This window comes from Heliangelus exortis, chromosome 23, assembly GCF_036169615.1.
Source record: "Heliangelus exortis chromosome 23, bHelExo1.hap1, whole genome shotgun sequence".
NCBI classification, from domain to species: Eukaryota; Metazoa; Chordata; class Aves; order Apodiformes; family Trochilidae; genus Heliangelus; species Heliangelus exortis.
In genome coordinates, this window is record NC_092444.1 from 379749 (window position 1) to 401605 (window position 21857).

General features: G+C 47.3%; 1 protein-coding gene across 2 annotated transcripts in view; it reads right to left on the reverse strand.

Annotated features, from left to right (window-relative positions):
- KAZN (kazrin, periplakin interacting protein) overlaps positions 1–21857 on the reverse strand; it is a 144270-nt gene that overhangs the window by 58103 nt on the left and 64310 nt on the right. The window contains exons 1-2 of one of the 2 annotated variants that reach the window (XM_071766879.1): positions 15410–15515; positions 14688–14865 (exon numbers count right to left, since the gene is read on the reverse strand). In XM_071766879.1, the coding sequence (XP_071622980.1) occupies positions 14688–14865; positions 15410–15475 (244 nt within the window). In that variant the 5' untranslated portion in view covers positions 15476–15515. Of the gene's footprint in view, positions 1–14687; positions 14866–15409; positions 15516–21857 lie in introns of those variants that run through there. The other variant, XM_071766880.1, reaches the window with a different exon arrangement.

Genomic DNA, 21857 nt, shown 5'->3' on the forward strand with positions numbered 1-21857 from the left:
TTTGCCAGGGGGCTCTCTGTGGAAGGACAATTCCAGTTAAACCTGCAAAGGCACCACATGAACCAGTGGGTTTCTCCCCCGTTACTGGGAAGCAGTAATTGCATGTAATTGCTTCATTAGAGGAGCCAGGGTGAGGGACAGGGATGCTGCTGCAGAGAACAGCCAGGGGAACAGGGGATGCCTTCAAGCATTCTCAATTTTCTTTTAATATCTCTGGGTCCCTCCACGCTGCACTTGAAGCAGACTCAGCCCCTGCCCTAGATAACAGCAGGAGGTGAGAGGGAAGGGTAGGGGAAGCACAGCATCAAACCTGCCCCTTGCAGCTCTGGGTCCAGCTTTCCATCCCCACAGACAATGTGATGCTTTCCCATCACACAACTAACTCAAGCCCAAGATTTTCCCCCCAGTTTGTTTTACAGCAAAGCTGAGCCAGTTCCTTATCTGCCCAGCCATCATTACTGGCACAACCTTTGCAGGGAATCTTTGCAGGGATCCTGTAACTGGGGCTTTTAACCACGTCTTCCCGTCCTGATACTGGAAATACTTTAGTCCACAACCAAAGCTGAAAGGACCCTCAGCAGAAGCAAAAGGGTGTTTTTTTGAGTCTTCTCCCTCAGAAGGGGTGACTGTAGCCCTGCCACCTCTGTGGGTGACTGCTCCAACAGATGTTTCTTCTCTGATCCCAAGTGGAACCTGGTCTTTCCCATCCATGGTCTGTGAGATCCTCCAAGCCCTCTATCCCCACTCTCTGCTGTTTTCAAACATCAAGGGGTGGATAAATCTCCTAGATGCTGTTGGCTTGGTCTTTTTTTTCCAGGACTCCTGTTACATCCTTACCAATATTTACCTTCTGAGAGCTTTAATGCTTGCTGCAGTCCTGGTTCTGCTCAGATGCAGAATGGCAGCACACGCTCTTAATGGTACCCCAGGGTATAGCACAAAAAAAGAAAATGTAGCACAAAGGGGGAAAAAAAGGAAAAAGAAAGCAACTACAGGGAAAAAAAGAAAACTATCGATTGCAAAACATTTTTAAAATAAATAAAAGAAGTCCAAAACACCAGGTGTCTCTGAGATGGCATAATAGGACCTGAACAATGGTAATTGATCTTCAAAATAACATCCTCCTTATGACCATGAAAAGATTGAGCTAGTGAAATTTTTCATCATTTTAGAAGAGCCTTTTAATGACCTGAGCACATGTGGACTAGGGGTTATGACAAGGACAAAATAATTTACTTAGTATCCCAAACTGATTTTATTTAGCCCAGCCCTGAATAGTTAATGTCATTCCTTGCAAACAGGTCCTCCAATTTCTCCCTCTGATAACCTTTAATTTAAGGTTTCTTTAATAAATACACCACCCATAGCCCACACCACCTTTAAAAAAAGAGGCTTTCCTTGCAAAAAAAGAAATTCTTAATCTTCTGCACAAGAAGTATTTTTCATCTGAGCTCACTTTGAAGGGCAAGTTTCAGGTGGAGACAGATAGGAAGGTGAGGAATACAAACCAAAAAATGGAGGGCAGGAGGTGATGCTGGGCAGGAACTGATTTACCTTGGGGCATGTGGCTGTGAATCACTGAAGCCTGTGGATTACCAGTATATTGTATAGGAATACTTCTAGGTGTAGATTCTTCAACAGAAACTAGGTGGCCTTGACTTCAGGATTTTGCATCATATTAGAAAAAAAAACAACATTGCAAACCCAAACTAAGAAAGTCCATTCTCTCACATACTGGCAGCTCAGTATATACAATATATGTTCTAATGCATGGGAACAAAACTGGAAATGAAGCAAAGTGCAACCGAAGGTGAAGCCAAGTTGTTTGTTTTCATTACTAAAACCCACAGAAAAGAAATGCAAAACACAAACCAGCCCAAAGCCCAAGGTGAAAGGTCACATTCAAGGATTTTCTGAGGGTAAATGTTTGGTTTTCTCCCAGTGCTCTCAGGTCAGCTTGAATTCATGTTAATACCATCAAGGGAGCAGTGCCAACACACTCACACTAGACAACATGTAGGGCTGTTTCTTTAATATTATTTTGTCTTCCTGAAAAGAAATACCTAGCACATACACAACCTTTTCAATTGCACCAGTATACACCAGTATAAGCCTGTAACACCTTCAAGACCTAATTTTGGCCATAACAGGCAGAAGATAAAGACAGCTCTATACCCTCATGTATTCTAAGCATAATTTTCTCACCAAATCCCCATTATACACATTTTTGACTGCTGCTGCAAGCACAGATAGCATTTGTGTGCTGGTTTGCCATCCCTCTTCTACACTTCTGGCCTCACTCTGGTCTAAATCTCTGTCCTGCCTGATCCTTGCACCAGGAAGTTAATCATGTGTTCTGAATGTAATTAATGTGTTGTTTCTCCCTTCAACCATATCATTAATAGAGCTGATAAATCAGACATGCCATTGTATTCAGTAACACTGGGCTTGTGATATTCCCCAGAGGACCAGGACATGAAAACCAAGGGATGAAATTCATTGAGACATAAATACAGCATCCTCATCTGTGACAGTCGGATATAATCATCCTCCAGTGATGTGAAAATTATGTAAGGGAACGTTGCCCTCTGCCCTGCTTGGCAGAAATGCCACAAGACCAATACAGAAAAACATAAAAACTGGCTGGCAGTTCATTTCATCCATCGCTTCTTGTTCTTTTATTTGTGCTGCCAGATCAGTAACACTTACTTTTGTTTCATAAAAGTTCAGGCAGAAAACAATACCAATGGGGCAGTAATTGTATTTATTTTCAGTGGAGGATGGAGCATGTCACACTCAAGACTGTCAGGGGTATCTTTGCCCCTGTTTATGACAATCAAGCTGATCCCTCATGCACAGCAGTGCTTTCCCATCTAACCCCCCCTGCATGCACAACCCCTGGTTGGTAAAACCATCAGGAGGCTGGGATGAAAACTGAAGAGCAAAGCAAAGCAACAGTTAAGGAGTTGTCAGAAAGCAGCTTTTAAACAATAAAAAAAATTAAAAATTAAAAAAATTAAACAGCACAAAAACCAAACCTTGTCCTTGTGCAATCACATGGCTCAGCTTTTGTTTCTGCTCTTCTCTGGGGTTTGTGCTGAGCAGCCTGGCTAGCTGACAGAGCTTCCCATCTCCAGGAGCCCTGGCAATGCAGAAAGCTCCTCTGGTGAGTCTGCTGAAATGCTAATGCAAGGCCAAGCATGAAGAGAAGAGGCAGGGCCTTTGGGGTTCATTCACCTGACAGCACTGGAACCTCCTTACCACTTTCACATGGAGGACCTGAAGGATACATCCAAAACAAGGAGGGTCCTAGATGCAGGTCATGACCTCAAAAGATCTCAGTGGATGCTGTGAGACACCAGGACTTGGCAGAGGAGATGCCTCCCCAAGCAGGTCATGGAGAAGCATTGGGCAATGCTGGGAACACCCTTGAGGAACCAACTCTGCTTCACAGGCCCTTCCAGACGTCACCCAACACCATCCTGATGGCCTTTACCAAACACAACCCTTCGTTAAGCAGTGCCTCAGCATATGAAGGTTAAAGGTGGGATCAGCTCAGCTGCTGCCCTGGCTCACGCTACAGCTGGCAGAGTGAGACCAGCATCTGAGGACCCTTCACCTCATCTTGGGAAGGGGACACCCTGGAAGAAATGCCCTCTGGAAGTACCAATCCCTCCCCTACAACCAGCCAGGACAAGCCCTGTACCTGTTGGAGGGCTCAGCTCGGGCAGGACGAGTCTGGGCACGGGAGCCCTGCCAAGGCTCAAGTGCTTGGCAATTACCTTTCACAACAAACCAAAGCCTCAAGAGCCTTTAATCTCCAAAGAAGTAGGAGATGTGGGCCCACGCCAGGACTTTTGTGCCCTGGTTTATGGGCGAGAAGAACCTTCACACTGGTTTTTGTCTGCTCGCCAGCACATCCTGACGATGGGAGCTGGGCTTCTCTGCCCTCATTTCCCGAGCAGGCTGAGGGAGGCACGGGGTGGCTCTGTAACAGGTTGAAACACAGGGAACATTTGCTTAGCAGTTCATGCAAATAAGCTTACAGGAAAGAGCAAAGGTACAGGTACCTTCAAAGGTACCTTCCGGCACAGGTACCATCCACAGTAAAAAAATCTCCTGATTGTGTTGCTGTTCTCCACCATAAAAATAAACTAAAAAGTGGATATATATCTAAAACATATACACTCATGTGTTCAGCAGAAAGTAGGTAATCTTCCCTGCTAGCCATCATTTGTAAGAGGTGACATAACTAGCAAAGCAAGCTAGTGCTTGCCTGAATAAACAGGCAGGAAGGAAACTCTGTGAGCAGAGCCAAGCAGGATAAGGCATAGGCTCCTCCTGGGATTCTGTCAGCAGTGTCACTTGTCACACAGACAGGCACCACACTCATGTGCACCAAGTTCAGCCCCTGACCAGCACCTCATCCTGGTAACACTTCTACCAACACCCCAAACACCCCACTGCCTGTGAATGACAACTGCTCTCCTGCCAGTGTGAATGGGGATGCCTGCAGAGCACCCACGCTGTCTGCTGCTTTACCCAGCACAATTCTGGGTAAAACTCAGAAAGAATTGGCTATATATTGCCCAGGACACTGATAAAATACAGTGTTTTAAGTAGAACTTGGATTAGGATCTCTGGGCTCTGCTCTGGACAGAATTTTGTAACCCCCTGATGTTGGTGGGGCTGTGCCAGTGCACAGAGGCAGAGCTGAAATTTGCACATGGGTTGAGAAGGGCTCTGGCCAGGTACAGCAGGGTGCCTAAAAAGCCACGTGGCCAGGGGGTGAGTTACAGCCCAGAGAGTTGACACTTCCCTTAAGTTAGTTTTGAGTCTCAGCTGTACCATCTGTGGCCTCATCTCTCCACCCTTGTTCCCTGAGAGCCTGGAATAAAGGGAAAATCTCTAGGCTTCTATCCTGTATTCATCCAAAGTTCTGTGCTGGTTTATTTTCCTTAACATTTTTTCTTTTAGCTCATTTTCAACATAACAAATTATAAAAACTTCTTGGCAATGTTAATTACCAAATTAATATTGCTCTCCTAATGACATACACACAGATTTATACAGAGATGGCAGCAGCTCTGCTAATCAGGGATAAACCTATAGAGGGTTATAGTTTTTTATTAGTCTTTCTTGTTGGTCTAATTAATGGTATTACCCTCTGAACTGTGTATACACAGTTAAAGAAACTCAGGATACACTGAAAACAGGCCCCAGAGGAACCAGAATAGGGTTAATAATTTCCTACTGATTGTCTCCAGGCACTGGCTCCATCCATACCATCCACCTGGAGCCAGCAACACCCAACTCACCCTTCTTACTCAACACACTTGGTTTGATAAGTGTCTTTGACCATTTGATATAAAAAAGCACAAACAAAATTATCTTCAGAGCACCACTCCAATTTTTCCACTTCCTCTCTCCTCACCAGATTGTCACAAAGCTATCAACACTCATTTGCTGATTCAAGCCCAGGAAAGATGCAAAACATTGCTGCAGAATAAGCTTGTACTTGCATCGGCAGTAATGACCAAAAACTGAATTAGCAAATGAGAGCTGCCTCACAAAAAACTGCAGTTTAACAAAATATCCCCCAATCTGGAGTCTTTATGTACAGCTGCAACTAAAAGGAAACGGCATAAATCACAGCCAAGTCTTTGAGACTCAGATAAATTTCCTTCTCCAAGAGAATTGAAAAGCTCAGCTTCTCCCAGCTCAGAATCCAGCATTTCTGAAGGTCTCTGGGTGACTTGAAGCACCCCGGCAGAGATGATGCTGGGCACCGAGTTCCTGCAGCAGGTACCAACCCAAAGGCCAAAGCCCATCATGCATGTCCTGACCAAGGAGCAAAAACACCTCACTGGACCTTCCAGCCCCAAGGCTTGGCTTGATCTGTGGCAAAGCACCAGACCGGGTCACCCACATTGGGACAAAGCTGGTAACCAAGAGAAGACCCTCTGAAATCCAAGGAAATGAGCCTTAACAGTCACCCCATGCCACACATCCAGAACTGAGGTACACCACCCCACCAACAAACTAGGGTGCAGCCCTGCAGGTCTATACCTAAATACTGCTCCTGAGTGGAGGGACTCTCACTGATGAGGATTTACTTAATTTGCCCTTGTGCAATATTCACATCCACTGGAAAATGTGACTGTGGAAAGCCAGGTTTGACTAAACCCTGTGATGAGGTGTGTGTGCTGACATCCCAGCATCGACAGGCTGTCACCAGCCCGTTTGACATTTGATATTATCTGTACCATTTCATGTTGCCAGCAAGAAGAGTTAATGTGTTATCTGCATAAGGGTTCTTCATCCTGCGGGATGGTCATGACCACATTATTGTTGGACTAATTAATGGGCAGAGCTCTCATGGCTTTTCTCATGCAAGCTTCCCCCACGCAGCCTCAGGTGAAAAAAGAAACATAAAATAATCACACCCATACATCCAGATTTTGCAGGAGTGACAGGCAGAGTGTGCAGCAGTCCTGCCCTGGCTGTGCAGGGAGCACTGCAGTCCACAAACCACAACAGCATCAAACAAAACCTCAGCCCAAGATAATACTGTTCCATTTAAATGAAAAAGAAAAGAATCTTAAAGGAACCTACAAGGTATTCAAAACCTATTTAGTAAAGTGCTTTCCATTAGCCTTGCCATACATGTCATGCCGAATCAAAGGCACTCTGCTGCAGAGCAAATGTGCCCATCAGAGGAGTGATGCCCCAAATCAAACAGAAAGGAACCACAGAAACCACAGTGATAAAGCAGGGTGGAGAAGATGTGTTAAATTAGATCATTTACCAAAATACCCTGGAAATTATACATGTCCAGGGACATACAGCACATAAAAAGGTTCTCTGCAAAGGTTGTGAAAATGCAAAGTGCTGTCTGAAGATTTGCCCTGCCTGAAAGCTGCAAGAACTTGAACTCAGTGCTGCACTCAGAGCAACCTCAGCAGCTGCCACAGACCTGCCCAGGGGCTGCACGCCTTGCCCGGGGACAACTGCTGCTCCAGACCTTTATGGCGACCTGAAATATCCTGGGGAAGAAATTCCACTTTATGATGGGAGGGCAGAGACTGCTCAAACCAGCCCAAGTGCCAAAAGCAGTATCTTACAAAGACCTTTTTAAGCATCCTTGAAGTGTATGCAATGTTCTCGTGCACACCTCAACAAGAACACACCAAACAAAGCACTTTTGGATATTCTTCTGTTAAATGGGAGCCAGGGAAGCTCTGGCTTAGGGCAGTTAGCTTGCTGCAGGTTCTTTTTATCAGACATTTTTATAAGAATTAAAAGGCAAATGAAAATAGATACTCAAGTCTCAGAAAGGCTCTTGGTTACAAACCCCAGATACTGTCAATGGCCTCGATCTGCTGGACAGGAGACACAAGCTCTGTTTCATCTTCTCTGCAAAATACTACTACTCCACAGCAATTCCACCTCTCTGGGTTTGATTGTTGTTGCAAAAACGAGGCACAGAAAAGCCTAAAGATAGGCATCAGCACAGCACTGTGCTCACCTGCTTTCTATACATCCCACATATCACACGCAGTCACATCAAATACTGGGCTTTCTTTCCCCTCCAATGCATGCGATTTTCTGCAGAAAGAAGATTTAACTCCCTGCTGAGGGAGGACTCGTGCTCTCACAAGAGAGGAGGTAATGGAGGGGTTTGGGATTCTCCTCTGGATGCCACCCAGTGAAGTGGGACAATAGGGCAGAGATTGCATGGGTGAGGAGCAGCAAAGGCTGTGACACACCAGCTCCCTGTCAGATAACCCCGAAGGTTCAGCTCCCAGATGCAGCCTGTAAAACCTGTGAAATTTTAATTTAGAGGGAGAAGTGGCATGAAAAGATGTGAGGCAGAATGACTCCGTAAGGACTGAGAAGGGTGAGAAATGGATTTATGGATGGCCTCAAAAGAGATGCTGCTTCCAAAAAGTTTGCAGAAACAATGAGAGACACAGGTGATTCTCCAAGACCAGAATGCAGCCCAGCCCTGGACCACACCACAGCAGAGCATCCTCAGCCCCTCTTCCTTCTGCAGTGATGAGGTTGATCCTCTCCCAAGCCCTGGGTCTCCTGGGTGCCCACAGGAGATTCAAGATACCTTCACCATGGCACCACACTCCTCTTCATCTTTCCAAGGGCATCTCTGCTCACCTTCCCATCACCCAGTGAATCCGAAAGCAAACTCCAGCTGTGGTGCTGCATGGACTTAATTAAATGTGTGGCTGACCATACATCTGAAAAGCAAACCCTGAGAGCTTTTTCCTTTTCTTGGGTCTAATATGGCCCTACCTGCTGCAGCTCCCACACCTTGCAGGTATCAGAAGTCATGACAAAAGCCCTTATCAGGTGCTCCAGGCAAAACCAGCTCACTGTTGCAGGTCATATCCTGCACTCAAAAGCAGAAGTCTTTCCGATGCAGCAATTAGCAGACACAGACACATCAATTCATCAGGCACAGCCAAAATCCAGAACCCTTCCCCCAGAAGCCACCCACACAGAGTCGAGCTGGCAGCAGCCAGCATCACACAGGGCCACCTCTGTCCCCATCCTGGCGGCTCCTCGTGGGGATCTGGAGAAGGAGAGAAGACTAACAAGATTAGAGAAGTAAGTCATTTATCAGCTTACTGAAGCCGTGAAGCCAGCTGAGGGGCACTGGGATGTCACCAGGAGCCACCACCTCCGGCCAGTGTCACACTCAATCACAATCAATACCTCTGCAAAGTTGTTCTTGCCCCACGACCCATTGTCCTGCCATAAAGCCTCTGTTATCTTAGGTCCCTTTTGTTCCCAGCCTGTCACCATTAGTCAATCCCAGCCCTTCACCCCAGGGGGTGGCAGCCCCAAACCCACACCCTGGCACCCCCAAGCCTCCAGTTACCCCCTCTGGCCAAGGGTGGACAAGGGAAACCTTGGGAAGAGCTTTTGATCTCCTGTGCAACTCCTGCAAACAAACTTGATAGGAAGAAGACTTCAGCCAATGCTTTCAAACCTGGTTGTTATTCAGTGTCTGTATTCTGGTGAGACAGCTCAGACCTGCTGCTTCTTTTTTTCCTTAAAAAAGCTAAACCCATTGCACCTCCTGCTAACACAGTGCACATCTCCAAACATCAAAATACGTATTCATCTCGCTTGAGATCTTCAGACCTGTTGCTTCCACAAAATCTATCTCAATATCTGAAAGCACAATAGCCCAAGCAAAATTATACAGCAGGAAAAAGCAGGAATAGATTGCAAAGCAGCAAGGAGCAGCTCACTGAGCCCTCAGCATCCCATGGGCCTGAAAAACGAGGCCTCTGGTCAATTCATTCCCCAGGGTTCTGCCCTCAGAGGTAACCACAGCCTGGCTCTGCACCCTGTGCTACCAGCACACCGGTCCTGCCAGCTGCTGCCTCAGACCAAAGGCTCTTATCTCATGCTTTGCTGTCAACAAGAAATTATGAGAATTGAATTTTAATAAGCTGGAGACGGAAGCTTTGCTATAGATCGTGCGAGCACTGAAGTTCAGTGCCTAATTTATAGTGATGGACTTCAGAGCCTGTTTGGTGCAGGGAGAGGAGTAAGGACCACTCGAGGATGCTGCCCTCAAGGGCTGGGCAATGAGCCCCCCTGCTGAAAAGCCTCTTTTGGCAGCTCAGAGATGTTCCTACTAAGGGTACAGATTTTTCTGCATCACTCAGCCCCGGTGAAACGCTGTGTTATTAATGTATCTGGAGTAACAAAGAATAATTAATGGGAGGAAAGGCTTTCCTTTCAGATACCCATTGCCACCAGTGACTATTTGAGAGTCCCTGACCCCAATTGACAAAATTGCCACTAATCTTCCCCAAGTTTAAGCCCAGGACCTGTTAATACCTCTTTCTCCCTACTTGCAAACTACTAACTCCAAACTTTTTCACAGCTATGCTACAAACTGGGGAGTCAAAAACCCTGGATTAAGTCCTCCTTCAACTTTAGAGTTTACTTGAGCTTAGTCATCCTCAGAAGCTTCACTAAAACTCCTCTGGACAAGCCCTAAAGGAAAGATAATCTAAATATTAATCTAACCATGCCAGATGAGGCTCTTGAATAGGAAAACTCCAGAAAGAATATTTTAAATTAATGTCTCCAAAGACTAAGATGTGACAGGACCTGAAGTGCTGTCTGCAGCCAGTTCATTGAGTCTAAAACAAAAATGTGAATATTGCTATACACAAATTTATTTTCCCAGTGTGTGCAATTGGTTTAGAGCATGAAACTAACTGCTTTCTCACTCCACGAACTATGCAGGACAGAGGCAAATGAAGTAGGAAATTATTAGAAAGAGTAATAGTACAGCAAGACCTTGATCTTGAGATAAGCTTGGTGCAAAAATGCTCCCAATATCCGACTGGGCAGCAGTATCCACCTTCCTCAGATTGCTTTACAGTATCAGCTCTCAAGCTCTGGAAGAACAAATAGCAGGGAAGATTTCTGAAGAGATGAAAATGGTACATTTTCAACAGCCTGAGATGATTACTCACAAAATAGCAGCAGCGCAGAGGTAACTGATTGCCTCCTGGCAAAAGTCAAAGTCTTTGCATTGTAGCTATGAAAGTGTACAGAGATCAAAGAGAAAAAGAGAAAACTCCATTTTAGGCTGTCATGAGCATAAAGGTTCTCCTGGCCCTTTGGCATCACTAGCTACTAAGACATGACTGAAATCTTTCTTATGCTGCACATGCCTGAGATCACTGTGTAGCAAGGAGGGAGAAATCCTTTATTCCAGGAGCAGGGTGCAGCTCCTGCTCCCTCTCTTCCCAGATTTTGGCACTGTCTTTGCAAACACCACCATCTCTACCACCACATCCCAGCTCAGTGGAACAAAAGCTGGGACACAGTAACCATCCTGTGCTACTAACACTGAAACAGGGAGTGAGATAAGGCAAATGCTGAGAGAGGTATTATTAGGGTTAGGTTATTATTAATAATAATTAGCTATTGACTGGACTTTACCTCTTCATGCACTTTATTAGCATTAATTAAGGTGTTTTCTGTTTAATAATGGGAGGAGACTAAGGCTAAACTGACCCACTGCCTGATTCAGCATGGCAAGTCCTTGCCCCCAAGCTCCCACAGTTTTTACACAAACCACTGAAAATAGAGGCATAGATCCAGCAATGACCCAAACACAAACAGGGGCCACAGCTGGGCACACAGCTGCAGCAGTGCTCTGCCTGCCTACCTGCAGCCCCAAATAAATCCTCACCAGCCCTCCTGCCCCCAGCCACAGGCACGCCGTTTGCTTGCAATTAATTCAAACCATCTAAATTCAAACCAGAATTCAAACAGGAGGGTGCTGACACACGGCTCCAGTGATGTTACCAAGAGCTGCCTGTAATTGCTGTGCTAAGTGCCGGGGACACGCAGTATTGATTTCCACCCTGATCTGCATCCAGGTTTAGACACAGGCTGCAGCCAAAACCCTCCTTCCAGCAAACTCCTCATTTAACAGACTGCCAGACTGAGAGGTTCCAATGATTAACACTCGTGCTAAGGACTGCAACAAGACACAAGTTTCATTCCTCCCTACCCACACACACCCACCATCCACTCCTGCTCTCCTGCTTTGCTGAATTCTTTCAGTTTTGTTTTAAATTTTGTAAAAGGGGCCCTGGCAGTGCACCTCGCTTTCTGCAGCACCAGCATGCTGGAGTGGAGAAAAGCCCCAGTGTGCACAAAAGGGGCAGAGTTAATCACCTCAAGCCACACCATAAGATACAGGTAAGGTATTTCTCAGGTTCAGCATTAGTTCCTGCCTGAGCACAGCACACTTTTACCTCCTTTCACCTGAGCTGGGACTGACCTGGAGCCCCTGCCAGCAGCAATGAGATCCTGGAGCTCCTTCTCACGACAAGCAAAGGGTTCTGAACATTCTGCCACATACTGCTCCACCAGGACCAAACCCAGCAAACCCAACAGCCACCCGAGCACCAGAAGCATTACCCCACATCTGCATATGCAGGTAAGTGGCTGCTCACCCAATATTTAATGTATTTGCATAAATTAAAGAGCTTGGAAACCCTCCTACTTTGTAAGACACAAGACAGCAGAGCTATTCAGAGAGACTTGTTTTCACCACATTCTTCTGAAACCTTGTCTCAAAATGCTTGAGGAAAAGCATAAGGCTCACTAACAGATACCTTGAGCCTGTCTACACAAACACAGAGTGATGTAGGAGAGCATTTCTGGAATATAAACAATCATAGCAAACTTGAGGAGGAAACCCAAAGCAGAGAGTGAATCTAACCAGTGGGTTTTGCAGAAACCGTGTACTCTCTGCCTTCTCCTCAACAAGCACGATGAACACAATGCTCTTCAGATGCAATTTTACACTTAACTGCTTGACTACTGTTATTACACCAGTGGTACATGGCTGGATACATCATGTCTTAAATGACTGCATCCTAAACCCGTGAGGAAGGAAAAAACACACCTATGGCTACAAGGCCATGGAGTGACACCTTGTTAGGGAAGTGTCCTGTTCCCTAACTCCCAGACACCAGCACACTGAGCCAAATTTGCCAGCTTCAGGAGTGGGAAGATGAAGTGACCACTCCAGCAGCTTCAACAGCCACTGCAGGTACCACGCACACACAGATGGAGACAGGACAACTCTTCCCCACTACTCACAGGGACCCCTCAACCCCTGACATTTCAAGTTGCACTCCAAAGCACATTTAATTACAATTATTAAGCAGAAGGGCACACACTTGGGAGGGCAGGGTGCATTTCTTTGACACTGTGACAGTATACTGATTGCTTCCCAGCAAGCTGACAGTAAAGAAAACCAAACAGGAATTTTTCCATCGCTCAACAGATTGGAAAACCTCTGAGGAAGACAAAAGAGAAACCCTGACCCTTGGAGAACCACATCCCCCCACCCCTCTCTTGCTGGGGCGTGCTGCTGTAATAAAGGCACTGTCACTCTGCAAAAACACACAGCTCTCCAAATCTCTCCTGGAGAAGAAACAAAACACTGTATAACCACAGAAATAGGTGCGTGCATGAGCAGCCAAGGGATTTTACCTCCTGTTCTAGCTGGAAGGCTGCAGTTCACACTCACATTGATGCCCTCTCCAGCTGCATTCCTGCTCCCTGCACTCCAGCGGGGGAGGATGAAGGCATCCTCCTTCTGCCTCTTCAGCAGATTTTTATAAAAGAAAGGGCCTCAGTAGCCTGGCTGCAGTATAGGGCAGGGTTCAGTCCAGATGATACCCACAGTCAACCATACATATCAGTTATACACACATAACTTTACTCCCCACATGCTACCGGGCAGCTCTGCTGGGTCCAGCTCCTGCTGCCCAACAAACCCACCTGATGATGGATTAACTTTAACAGGTAGAATCCACACACCACACCCCAACTACTGAAACAGCAAAGCACAACAAACTGGATAAAACAAATACACAGAGAAATCCCCCTAATTCAATTTGCAATAACGGCACCAACAACACCACTAGCAGTGCCATAGCAGTCTGCTGGGGAGCAGCGATGCCCACCAAGAGCTACACTACCTTTAAAAAGCTACAGCTTGACCAAAATTTGTTAAATAATGCCTAACAGCCACACCAAGAGATATGGTAAATAAGTAACAAGTATGTAATAGCTACTGACATTTTTATAAGGCAGGTGTAAAGTCGGTTCACTTATCAAGAAAGGCAAGGGCTTGCACTATTTTTGCACTAACACCCAGGCTGCTCCAGGTTGAACTGTCACGCAAGCATGTAATAACTTGGTAAATATACATATATTTGTATATAAGTGTTCTTAAAGTAACAGCAATGGTAACACTACTTTGATTAGCAGAAAACAGTGAATTTCAGCCAGGCGAGAGCCAGACCCCCATCCACAACACTGCAGAAACCATCCGGACCCCGGTTGCTGACCCTCACGCAAAGCCAAGAGCATCAACCCCTCCCCACTCCCGCTGCACATCCCTTTTCCACCCTCGGCCTCTGCTGCCCCAGCCCCGAGGCCTGCTGCCAACTTTTTGGGGCTTTCAGGGCAGAGGGAGGGGGCTCCACGCGTGGCAGAGGAGCTGTGCCAGCCTCTCACCCCAGACTTCAGGAAAAAGCACACCTTGGGAAGTGGCTGTTCGGGGATCGCTCTCCTGCAGCCGTGCAGATACCGAGCACTCCTGCTGCCGGGGAGGGGGGGTCCAGGGCCGCCCCCCGGGACCGGCCGAGCCCAGCCCAGCCCCCGACCTGCCGGCGGCAAGGGGGGGAACTGTGGGGCCGGAGCGCCGGGATCGCGGCTGTAACATGGCTGCTTCCCTCCCGAATTACGAAACCGCTTGTGGGAACCCGGGGTACCGGGCGTGCAGGGCAGGGAGTTCAGCGGCGTGCTGGGGGGAGGGCGAAGTTTTTCCTTGGGGACGAAGGCGGAGTGGGGGAGCAGGAGCGGGGTGTGGGAACCCTCTTTACGCTGGGGCTGTGGGAAGCGAGAGCGCCTGAAGAAGTAGCCGGGAATGAGGAGAATCCAAAGGGGAATCCGCAGCCGGCGGGTACAGCCCCCCCATCAACAATGAACAATAATCACCTTGGCAGCCGGAAGGTTCCCCCCCAACCCCTCACCACCACCACCACCATCATCATCATCATCATCACTCCTCCTCCCATTGCCCGGGGGTCGCGGCCGGCACCCACCTTGCGCGCTGTGCGGGCCGTGCTCCATGGCCGGGTCGCTGCCCAGCTCTGCCAGGCGGCGGCCGGTGGCTGCCAGCTCGGCCCGCAGCGCCGACACCTCCTGCCCCGCCGCCTGCAGAGCCCCGTCCATGCGCAGCGCCAGCTGCTTGTTGTCGTCCATCATGTGCAGGATTTTGGCCTGGGGGAGGGAGGAAGAGGAGGAGAGAGGTGAGAGAGCTGCATGTGCCGAGGGGCGGGCGGGGGGGGCTGTGACGGGGAGGGAGGGAGAAGGGAGGGGGTTGCGGAGGGGCTGCCGAGAGGGAGAGCGGAGAGAGAGGGAGGGGGTTGGGCCTGGGGGGCGTGAGGGGGGAGCAGCCGGCGTGCAAAGGGGAGGGGGCTCTGTAAAAGGGGTAGAACAGGGGAGGGGGGGGGCTGCAAGCGGCGTGGAAACGGCCGGGAGTGCGAGAGGCAGGGGGGCTGTGCAAGCAGCGTGCAAATGGGAGGGGAGCTGTGTAAGAAAGGGTTTGAGGGGAGGGGGTTGTGCGTAGGGGGCTGTGCAACAGGGGTGCAAAGAAACGGGGGGAGGAAGGGGCTGTGCAAGAGGGGAACGGCGCAAGGAGGGTGCCAGGGAAAAGGTCTGTGCGAAGGGGGAGCAAAGGAGAGGGGACTGCACAAAGGGGGACGCGAGGGAGGAGCAAAGGGGAAGGGGCTGTGCCAGGGGTACAGGTTTGCCCCCCCCCTACCTGTTGCCCCCCCCGGCAGCCCGGGCAGGGCCGCGACGGAGGCGAACGCGGCTCGGCCGAGGGCATCCGCGGCGTTACGCGGCGTTACGCGGCGCTCCGCGTCTGCTGAGGAGGCGGGTCCCTCCTGCGCGGGGCGGGCAAGCAAAAAGGGGGACGGGGGGGCGTGCGGGGAGCCACTTGCAGCGGCAGCACCGCATCTATGGAGACACACACACCCCCCGAAACCCCCCCGGGAAGTTCGCTGTCTCTGCGCGGGTGCGGTGGGCGCTGCAGTGCTGAAAATGCCACTTATTGAGTATTTTTCTCCGAATTGTCTCAGGTTCACGTCGGTGCGTGGTCATCCCCAAAAGCTGCGTGCAGCAGTGGTGGAGGTAAAATGGGCTCCCAAAAATTCCCTTGGAAGGATTTTAGGGAGCAGGGCGGGGGCCAGAGGGCAACCTGTGCGCTGCCGGTGCTGTAGCAATGGGTGAGTCCTTGGGCTGGAGGTTCATGTGGCACGAACCCAGAGTGAAAAATTCGAGAATTCCTTGGTCTCCTGGCTGGTGGCTGCTAGAGGGAGCAGTGAGGTCTCCCTGTCAGGGATGCACAGGGGTGCTGGCAGGGCCGGGACTGCAGCAAGGCTGCGGAGCTGCAGCCGTGCAGGTGGGGTGAAGCCCCCATCCCAATGACACGGTGCTGCTCTGGAAAGCTTGACCTGCAGGGCTTGGAATCATCCCTGCTCCCGAGAGCTGAGCCAGGAGCATCTTCAGAAGTTCTCAGAGGGGATTAGGAACACCCCCAGGGCAGCTGGGGGGGGAGCCCTGAGGAAAGGTGAGGGGGTGTGGGAAGCACGGTGGGGAGCTGGGGCACTGGCCAAGGGAATAAGCCAAAGAAAATCACAATCCCGAAGAAAAAAAGGAGAAACAGTCCTGCCTTTGTCTGTAGAATTTGCCAAACCCTCCACTATCTGCTAAAACTCAGTCTTTTGGCTGAACAACCTGAGATTTTGGGAACATTGCCTTGAACTTCTGGATGCACCTTTTGCTTTACTGCTGGCATTGCAGAGACCTTAGCCAAAATGCAGAAAAAATGATGGAAAAAAGGGGCTTCCCCTCTCAGAGAGCTGCAAATATAAGCAGTAGAGGCCTGATGTGAGATAAAGCAGAAACATGTCCCTGTCCCACACAGTGACAGTCCCTGGGATGTGGCCCTGCAGGAGGGTTTGGCACACAGAGTCCCCAGACAGCTTTTATAAACAGAAATTGAGTAAATTGGTCATGTCAAGCGACTGAAAACCAACACTAAGGTGGGCCTGGATCCCCCATAACCTCAGACCCCATCTGGATGGTGTGTACAACCAGCTCTCCAAGAGTGAAATGGACCAAGTCTTCATCAAGCAGCATCTAAACCTTGTAAAAGGATTTTGGGAACCAAAGGAAATACGGTATTCAGACAAATGGTACAGTGGCTTCTCCAAGGGAAAAGCATTTTTGACTGAGAGTTTCCAGCAGTGTCTGCAACCCAATCACTAGTGCTGGGCCAGGGCACTTGGAGTATCAGTGGAAAGGACTCTTTTCCTTACCGAATTCCCAACAAGAGCATGAACCACACACAAGAAAAAATAAACCAAATTTTTTTAAGTATTGGTTTCAGAAATTCTTTCTTCATCTATGCAGCCCTCCCTGAATAAGATAAAATTATTTAGGTATATATAGAACGTGAATTCTCATCAAGATAAATGCACAGTTTTTCATGGCTAATTTTCGTGAGTATTTGCTGCAAACTGTGCTTGCAAAGGAGGGAATTATGTATGTCACCAACTAACCTGTGTGCAATTGCAGCACTGTGTATGTAAAACTTGGTCATTGCACTTGAATAAAATCTGAGCTTCAGCAGAAAGGGACTCGGTTTAAAGTACTGAAACATTATTTTTATCATAAAAAATCAGGTTAAAACTTCTTTGAGCCTTCCAAGAACATATTCAGCTGCTGAAGCAAAATCCAAATTATTCTTTGTACTCAATCTAACCCTAATAATAGACCAGTTGAGTTGCTGCACTGGCAGTGCTGAAATCTTTTTAATTTACAGGAGCAAGAGAATTTCTACATTAGCCCATGGTGCTATTTAAAAAATATGTTTCTTAAAGTGGACTGTGGGCTCAGCTGTAAATTAATAACCTTGCTTTAAAGTATCTTCGTTATTACTTTAACTTTTTTTGAGATTCCCCTCAAGATATCTTGAAAGATTTTCTCCCCTTCCCCATACATCTTCCTGTTCTTAATAGGGAACAGTTGGGTCCATTTAATATTGATTTTGATCCTTCAAAACAGGATCTGATTTCCCTGAGCTTCTGCCTGGAGAGTGTGAGCAGTGTGCCCACAATCCAGAGACACTATTTGGCAGAGTGTTCCCAACCCAAGATCTCTCACTCTGGTTCTGTGATAAGGGCAACCCACCAAGCTGCAGAAAGGTCCTGACCATTGCTCCAGCAGCAAAACTGCCATCCAGGAGGAAGGATCAAAAATATCACCAGGGTGTGCATTCCAGGTGTGATACCCAAGGATGTTTTGTCTTGTACTGATGCCCGTTTGGAAGGCCAAACCTTTGCTGAAACCCTCAAAGCCTGGATGAAATGAAACATTAGGAAATGAACTGGGCTTCATTCCCTTTCTCCTGATAGTTCTAAATGAACAAAAAAAAATTAAATTATAAACTAATTAAATAGCCAAAATTAGAAATACTTCCAAAACTGCTTTGCCTTTTTTATTATCATTTTTGGTTTCAAATTCTAGCTTTTGACAGGAGCTTGACAGCATGTGCATGTCCCAAATGGACAGGAGTTCCTGGCCATGCAGATGAGGGGCTGGGAACATCTGAGGACTTGAGTCAACACCAGAAGTCTCAAGTCTCCATTCAGTCTTAGCTACACCAAGTATCTTTTCAGGCAATGGAGAAATAGCCTTGAAAAAAAAAAAAAAACCTTCAATTTTGGGAAACACATCCTAGTTGTAGCAGTACAACCAGGCAGGCTATTTCTCAAAAAAACTTATGGATGGTATAAATATGGATGGAGGAAGATTTGAGATTACTACCTATCATCTTTGCTCTCATTTCAACTTAAGGAGTACAGTAAAGGGAATATGAAAAGGTTAAGGAGATGAAAAAGGGATCAGTAGCACATGAGTACTATTCAGGCCTTCCAAACACTAATTCACTGTTCAGATTACTACTTTTTGTAGTTTAATATGTACAATATGCAGAGGAACAGGTTTAACAAATGGGAAAAGCCTTTTGTGTTAAGGATGAACACAATCTAATATGGCCCTTTGACTTGATTCAATTAAATCCTTTTTTTTTCCTAATTAAATAATCAGACAGAATTTATTAAAAATTAATTTCAATGTGTCACCCTGCAGAATGATGACCTCTGAGATGATGAAGGCTTATGTAAATTCTGCTGATCATTTTTTATCTGTTTGTGCATTGCTTCCACCAAAAAAACCCCCTGCCTTCTGTCAGTATATTTACATTATTTTCTCAGCTGCTCCATGTATCTCTGTTTACAGTAACAAATCCCAGGTGAAAAGGCTGTGACTATTCCCAGCTTCTTTCAGCACATCCTCTAAACCTGACCTTCTGTGATGGGGAAAAAGATCACCAGGGCTGGGATTTTTGTTACACCCTGGCCAGCCACAGTGCAAAATCCCAGCAATTTGGCCCTTTCCAAATGTCACCAGAAGCATCTGCATGGCCATTCAGCAGCAAAGAAAAACTCACCAAGAAAATCCTCTCCCAGAGCCCAGCAAACTTTAGCAGCAATCACCAGAGAAAGTGCAGCACACCCTGAGTTCACTCATCCCTTGCAGCACATCTCCATTAAGTCATTTCCATCCAAGTTAACAACACTTGCTCATGTCTACACTTTTTTTTTCCTCTCTTCTATAAAGGTCATAGTTTTATTTGTGTATTTATATGTGCATTTGACCCCCCCTTCTCACTCATAAAACACTGGGGCAGAGCATGCAGCATCTTAATGCAAACTTGGCGGACGCGTTGCTGTCGTGCTGTACCTGCAAGACTTTAGTGCTTTACTTAATGATTTCTGAAAACAGGATTAAAGGATGGGTAGGTTAAACATCTGAGTGGATATTCTGCTTTTCTCCACAATGCTGCAGTGATAGATTTCCCCACCTCTTTCTGTGGGGACAAGATGGTCCCAGTGACCTTCCTTGTGCCGCGCATCTCTTGGGACAGCGGAAACAAACCCATTAATGTTTATAAAGTGTCTGAGACTGGGGGAATTACATCATTACGCAAGATACAAGCTTAATGGATCAAAACAAACCCACACCCTCCCCCCCCCCCAGCTTAAAGACATCTCAGCTACCCAGTGCAAACCTGGAGGAATCCCACTGCGAAGGGATAATGGAGAGAAAAATGCGTTCCGGGAGATTTTTCTCCAGTAAACCCATTTTCTGTTAATAGGAAGCAGATTTCTAGACCCCTTGCAAACAAATGACTTTCACAGCATATTTCACAGCTGAGTGCATCCATGGCACCAGCCTTTATAGGCAGCTTGATTAAACCCAACGTTTGTTTAATGAATTACAGCAATCCCATGAATCTGGGAAGGTTCAGCCTCTATTGAAACATTTATGGGGACGACGTCAGCCGCCAGCTTTTCACGAGCAGGTATCAGGGTCAGGGATGAGCTGCCTCAGCAAGGTCCCCAAAATTGGTAAGGTTTTGGGTGTTCTGCTTTCTTAACTATTGTAGGCAGCTTGTTGTTAGTTCTATAGAACTGGGATTTGCCCAGGAGTTTCAGGGTCTCTGCTTAACATAAAACTATTTGGATTCAGTGCAGATTTCAGTTTTTTCTGCCCATTGATGAAGCATCTTGGTCATCTGGACTACATAACCTTTAAGGGTCACTCCAACCCAAGCTATTTGGTTGGTTCAATCTGCTAGACAGAACCTGTTGCTCATCTCCCACCTGGCTGAGGTTGGTCCATGAAACTGCAAGGTGAATGAAGCCATTAAAGCTCACCCAGCCAAACATGGTTGACAAGCTGCAGCTGTTCCCAAAATGACCTCATCTACATCTCAATATGTAAACCTTCACAAAAACCTAATTCTGCTCCACCCTCCCGTTTTAATGTCTCCTTTACTGCAGGCTGTGTGTGAAGTGCTGCTTTCACAGCACAGTGAGGATGGTGCTGGGATAAATCACACCTCTGAGCTGTGGTGGTCTCCAGCCCAGCTCTCTCCCCCCCCAGGGAGCAGGTTTGCTGGCTTGTTCCTACTGGAGGGGCTGTAGATCTTGGTAAGAGAAGGGGTGAGCCTCAGAGGTGCATCCACATGAGGAGAGCTGCCTGGTTATATTTTGCTGCAAAAAAATTATTTGTTATAGTTTGGGGTGGGAATATCCCCAAGGAGCTGTTTTTTCAATCATAGAATCACTAAGATTGGAAAAGACCTCTATGGTCATCAAGTGCAAGATGATCTTAGGTCCCACTTAACCAGAACCAGTCCAGAGCTGTTGCCCTGGGCCAGCCACTCCTCAGGAGAAGGATGCAGAAGGATTCCCTGAGCTCTGGTGTTGGCCCCTCTGGGGTTTCAGAGCTGAGCTGCCTGGCAGGGGCTGTGGTTTGGCTGTTGCTCAGCAAACCCCCTGCATGCTGGGTCTGTACAACTGGTTGGATTTCTCAATATCCATAAAGGAAGAGAGAAATGGGGAGCAAAAAAAAAGAACTCCAAGCTAAGTCTGTGTGAAATGCTGTTTCCCTGTCAGAAATTAGAGGGAAGGAAAAAAAAACATGTGCTTAGGTTTCAGTAGAGCTGCAGAGGTGATTTTGGAGATCAGATCCTACAGGCTTACTACAGACTACATCCCTTGGGAAGGGAAGAATGGGAAGTCCACAGAGACATTTGCTTTGCAGGCCTGACTTACTAGCTGTTCAGACACTATTATAAGGGTCACCTAAAAACTTAAATGAATAGGGAGATTCTGAAGCATTAACCAGGATAATAGATGCCATGAATAAAATCCTGTGATCAATCAGCAGACAAATGTATACCTAATAAATTAGGTGTTAGTGGGACAGATGCAGGAAAGGTGCTTATGGGTTGCCTCCCTGTTTCTTTCAGAGACAATGATGACACACTAGGGTGGGTCAGTGTCCCCTGTCACTGATACAGCACCAGCATCCACCTGGCAGATGCTTTGTCCCATGAAGTCAATTCCTGTGATGGTTTGACTTTAGCAAGAGGCACGATGAAATTCAGACACCTTTGAATTTTCATGACCCTCTTGTTGCCTCAGCCTGGCAGATCACAGGCAAAACCACTGCCCCAAGTCAGGCAAGAGGCAGGAATAGATATTTGTGCCCATCCATTTCAGCTGTGGCAATAAATACCATGATCAGCCCTTTTGCCCTCTCCAAATCACCCTCCCCAGCAAAGCAAGCTA